General features: G+C 45.7%; 1 protein-coding gene across 5 annotated transcripts in view; it reads right to left on the reverse strand.

Moving 5' to 3' along the window:
• The window catches only part of LOC107660316 (PEX5-related protein-like), a 111,308-nt gene that overhangs the window by 42,086 nt on the left and 63,379 nt on the right, over positions 1-5,843 (reverse strand). The window contains exon 1 of one of the 5 annotated variants that reach the window (XM_016449597.1): positions 1,743-1,783. The exons of the other annotated variants lie outside the window; for them this stretch is intronic. Within the exon in view, the coding sequence (XP_016305083.1) occupies positions 1,743-1,757 (15 nt within the window). The 5' untranslated portion in view covers positions 1,758-1,783. Of the gene's footprint in view, positions 1-1,742; positions 1,784-5,843 lie in introns of those variants that run through there. 5 annotated transcript variants of the gene reach the window in all.

Raw genomic sequence — 5,843 nt, forward strand, 5'->3', positions numbered from 1 at the left:
TCAAAGAAAGGTAACAAAACATCCACACTCTTGAACTCAGTCACCAAAGACTCAGGCCTTGCACTGGACGACACCGAGTGGCATCACGACACCAGATTCTTCCATCAAGAGCAGAGAGAACGTGACAGCTTTCAGCCCAGCCGCTGGAAAAATCCATGGGACCAGCCACGCTTTTGAGCTAAATTGACCTGTTTCCCTTACCTATAAAAGATAGGGTGAACACGACGGAAAGAATTGGGCAGACGAAGCTCCAGCGCCACCAGGCTGACGAACTTGACAATAGGGTATGGTCCAATAAATCTAGGTGCCAGCTTACGTGCTGGAACCCTAAGCGGCAAATCTCATGTAGAGAGCCATAACATTTGCCAACAAACATATTTCGGAGCAGCCGTCCAATGGTGGTCAGCAGCTCTTTTGGTATATCCCCTAGACCGGACCAGCACCTCCCTGGCCCTCCTCCAGGTACGGCGACAGTGCTGGATAAATGCCTGGACTGAGGGAACGGCAGCCTGGGAGGGAAACAAAGGGAGGCAACACATGAACGGGGAAAGCCCAGTCGAAGACTGGGTAAGGATCACACGGTAAGGATCACAGCAAGGGGTTAAGGGCATATTCAGTCCAAGTTAGCTGCTGACTCCAGGAGGAGGGGTTATGAGAAGCCAGGCATTGGCGCATCCGCTCGAGATCCTGATTAGCGTGCTCGGTTTGGACGTTGGTCTGTGGATAGCATCCTAAAGACAGACTGCCGGAGGCACTCAGCTGTCGACAGAACTCCCTCCAAAAATAGGAGACGAACTGGGGACCCCTGTCAAGAGACCACGTCCTCTGGAAGACCATGAATCCGAAAGAGGTGGTCAATGACCACCCGGGCTGTCTCCCTAGAGGAGGGGAGTTTGGAGAGACGTTTAGAAGGCGTTTGGAGGGAAGTTTAGAAAAGCAATCCACCACGGTAAGGATCACAGTATTGCCACTGGATATAGGGAGACCAGTAACAAAATCCAGGGCAATATGCGACCAGGGACAGGAGGGAATGGGAAGGGGATGAAGCAGACCAACGGGAGATTGATTAGAAGTTTTATTTTGAGCACAAACCTCACACGCACCCACGAACCAACGAACGTCCTCAAACATGGCAGGCCACCAAAAACGCTGACAGATGGCTGGCAGCGACCTCCTCACACCTAGATGACACATGAGTTTGGAGGAGTGGCCCCATCGCAAGACGGAGGTGCGGACTGAATCAGGCACAAATAACCGTCCCGCTGGACAACCCAAAGGGGGTTCAAATCGAGCAAGCACCTGTTTAACCTGTCTCTCGACACCCCAGACGACAGCCCCCACCAAACGATCTGAAGGCAAGATCATATCAGTAGGGAGCGTGTCGCCAGGGGTGCCGAACTGCCGGGACAAAGCATCGTGTTTACGGTTTTTAGAGCCCGGTCTATAAGACAATACAAAATTAAAACAGCCAAAGAATAAGGTCCAGAGGGCCTGTCTGGCATTTAAATGCTTAGCAGACCGAATGTACTCAAGATTTTTGTGATCAGTCCACACCAGAAATGGAATAGCTGTCCTCTCCAGCCAATGACGCCACTCCCCCAAAGCTAGGCGTACTGCAAGCAGCTCTCTGTTGTTGGTCATAATTTCGCTCTGAGGGAGAAAGACGATAAAAAAATAAGCACAAGGATGTAACTTATTATCCTGAGGGGATTTTGGGAAGGCCAATCAGAAACAGTTCTCACCTTCGCAGGGTCCATGCGAATCCCCTCCACCGAAATGATGGACCCCAAGAACGAAACTGACTGGGCAGGAAAAGTGCACTTCTCTGCCTTCACGAATAATTGATTCTCTAGCAGCCGCTGAAGCACTCGCCTGACGTGCTGAACGTGCACCTGAAAAGAACGAGAAAAAATTAAGGTGTCATCTAGGTACACGGAGACAAAATAATTAATCATATCTCTAAGCATGTTATTGACGAGCACTTGAAAGACTGCTGGGGCGTTGACCAACCCGAAAGGTAAAACTAAATATTCAAAGTGCCCTGTAGGTGTATTAAAAGCAGTCTTCCATTCGTCCCCCTTCCTTATCTGGACAAGATAATAAGTACTGCATAGGTCCAATTTCGTGAAGAACTTTGCACCCCTCAAGACCTCGAAGGCCGTAGACATCAAAGCCAGGGGTCCCTGTTCTTAATGGTAATGTCATTCAGCCCCCAATAGTCAATGCAAGGGCGCAAAGAGCCATCCTTTTTCTTCATGAAAAAGAAACCCACACCAGCTGGAGTAGAAGAGGGATAAATCAGACCTGCTGCCAGAGATTCAGATAAATATTTCTTCATGGACTCATACTCTGGTGCGGACAGGGAGAAGAGACATCCGCAAGGTGGAGAAGAGCCTGGGAGGAGATCGATAGCTCAATCATACGGTCGGTGGGAAGGAAGAGAAGCAGCTCGGGACTGACTGAAGACCACACGCAGATCATGATAAATGGCAAGCGCTCGAGATAGATCCGCTTCCTCCTCCCGCAACACAGAAGAAACAGAAACAGGAGACACAGTAGAAACCAGACAAACAGCATGACAGCAAGAACTCCAAAATAAAATAATATTGTCTGTCCAGTTTATGTGGGGACTATGAAGTGAAAGCCATGGGTGACCCAGCACAATAGGTACAGCTGTGGTTCCCGGAGGTGATAACACTCACCGGATCGGTAATGTTAGTGACAGCCATCATGTCCCTTAAGTGAGTGAGCTGTAAGTGGGGATGGAACAGCAAGTATAGGAAGACCTTGATGGTGAGCCAAGGTCAAATCCATAAAATTCCCCTCAGCTCCTGAATCAACAAGCGAAGAACATCTGATGACAAAATCGTTATGCAAAACCATGGCTGGAATAGTGGTGCGTGAGCCAACTGGTGAAGTGATGGAAGTGCCGTCCGCCTACTGACGGGCGTGAGCTTTTACCATAGAAGCAGCAGCAATATGACCTTGACCACCACGATAAAGACAGAGACCCTTGGTAAAATGGCGTTGCCGCTCCTCAGCAGTTAAATGCATTCTTCCAATCTGCATTTGTTCAGGACTGGATAACTCAGAAACTCAAGAGGGAGCAGATGAGGAAAGGTCAACCCGTGACCAACTGGTATTACCCCGCACTCTGCGTCTAGTTCCATGCTAGTGTCCAGACGGATGGCAAGCTTCATGATGTCATCTGGATGCTCGGGGGATCGTGGGCATAAATCTCATCCTTAATGTTCTCCTCCAAGCCATCCAGGAAGCGCGCCGCCAGCACAGAAGGATTCCATTCACTTGTGGCCGCAAGCATCTTGAACTCGATAGCATAATCTGCTACAGACCTCTTGCCTTGACACAGAGCCACCAATAGCTGAGAGGCTTCCTTGCCAAACGCAGATCTATCAAACACTTTAATCATCAGACAGCCACTCTATAGAGGTTAGAACAACTCACACAGACAGGAACAGGCTGAGCTCAAATTCCATTAGCCACTGGCTAGAGATCGCTGAGATAACAGGCATCAGAAGGTCAAGCTGAGTAAACAGAAAGATTAACAGCTAACCGGGACAACTGAAAAAACTTAAAGTCAAAATGACAAAACACAATGGCAACGAAGATGAGAAGACAAGTTGTAAAATAGGGATAAACAAAATGAGAAAATGAGAAACAGCTGTGAGCGCGTGAACGGGCTCACTGATTGCAGAAGGCAATCAGCTGCGTGCGGCTGACACGTAGAAATGAAAAAAAAAAAAAAAAAATGTTGATTCTATCGAACCCTGGTGCATTGCGTTTATCTTACATGATCACAAACATGCACGTTAGAAAGCAGAACATGGGTCAATATATTGTGTTTTTCATTAATTTGGTGCAATTATGCGCAGCAGAGTAAACGACATATGGGTTTACTGTATGTGAGGTGCATGTAGGTGGCTATTTTGAGGATACAGTGGATTACCATTCATTTGCCGCTCTGATTGCACTTGCTACAAGCGAATACACTGCAGGCTCACTCACACTCGAATCCAAGGTAAATCAGCAACACTATCATCACTTATATGTGTTTTATTGAAGAAAATACATTGTAATCGGCTAAAATACATGCGCAGATTACTTTACTTCCTGAACAAGTGCGTACCTGAGTCCATGTTGCTTTCATATTCACACGAACCGCGCCACAGTTTGAGTGCAACCAAGCTCAGACCACCTCCTTCAGGTAGTCTCGGGATCAGTATCCCGGTGTGCATCCGGGTTCACCTGACAGCTTTCACATTAGCGATTTTTCATGCGAGCCATGCCCTGTTTCAAACTAAACTGCCAGTGTAAAAGCCCCCTTAGTCATGCAAATATGGGTAACACTTTATTTTAAGGTGTCCTTGTTACACGTTACATATACTTACTATTATAATAATAATTATTTATGCATAATTACATGCAAGTAACCCTAAGCCAAACCCAAATCCTAACCCTAACTATATAGTAAGTACATGTAGTTAATTAATATTACTCAGTACTTATATGTATAATTCAATCATGACAACTTTCGGAAGATTTTAGCATGGTGAAGGATATGACCATGTTAATGTATTTGGTCTTGGCGGAATAGATCTGCTACGCTGCTGCTGCTGAATTGCTGCTGCTGTTGGTTATTGCTGTAGTTGTAGATTATTGCTGCTGCGGCAAGCAAGTACAGGAAGTTGCTACTGCCAATGCATATGGCGATATTGTGCCATGAGTATTTAAGACATACTGCTGCTGCACAAATAGCATATAAAATAAACCGTAGCAGATCTATACAGGTGGAGCTGGGGAAGGTGGAGGGTTTCAGAGAAACTCTGAAAGTGCGCTGCAGGAATCTCTAGTGAATGCTAGCCAGCCATATAAATGCAAGGAAGTAAGCTCATTGGCTGCATATGCAGCATGAACCAATCAGCTTGTGCCAAGTCATTTAACTCTCTGAATATCGTTAACGTTAACAACCCGTCGCCTGCGCCATCTAGAGTTTCATGACCGAACTATATATTTCAATCATGACAACTCTCTGAAGATTTTAGCATGGTGATGGATATGACAATGTTAATGTATTTGGTCTTGGCAGAATAGATCTGCTACGCTGCTGCTGAATTGCTGCTGCTGTTGGTTATTGCTGTAGTTGTAGATTATTGCTGCTGCTGCTGCTGCAAGCAAGTACAGGAACTTGCTACTTCAAATGCATATGGCGATACGGTGCCATGAGTATTTAAGACATACTGCTGCTGCAAATAGCATATAAAATAACCCCCCTACAAAGCTGGAAGAAGAAAACAAAACAATTAAATATGTATGCTGCTGCTATACAATAATATGCTTAAAATCATCCCTATAAGGCAAAAGGTATAAAAAGATAAAAACCCCCAGAATAAGCAGATCTATTGCCAAGACATATGTACTGCTGCTGCTACGGAGAGCCGTGAGACCATGTGTTTGCCATCTATGTGAGCCTGGGCCGGCTTTGCTGAATGGTGATTGATCGGTTGACCAGATAGCTTAAACGGTTATACTTTACTTGAAGGGGTGTGCATAAGACTGACATGATCATGACATGACACCTACATAATCATGACATGACACATGTCATGAATATGAAGGTTTATTTATGGATGTTTATGACAACTGTCATTAAGTGTCATTCGCTCAGTTATGTAATTTTTAATGCAAAGATGACATTGTTTGAGATGTCTTTGTTATGGGCTATGGTTAGGGGTAAGGGTAGGGGTAGGGTTAGGTCAAATAATGTCATATTTGCATTAAAAATGACATAACTGAGCGAATGACACTTAATGACAGTTGTCATA

The sequence above is a fragment of the Sinocyclocheilus anshuiensis genome, unplaced genomic scaffold (assembly GCF_001515605.1).
Source record: "Sinocyclocheilus anshuiensis isolate Anshui unplaced genomic scaffold, SAMN03320099.WGS_v1.1 scaffold1599, whole genome shotgun sequence".
Classification (NCBI taxonomy): Eukaryota; Metazoa; Chordata; class Actinopteri; order Cypriniformes; family Cyprinidae; genus Sinocyclocheilus; species Sinocyclocheilus anshuiensis.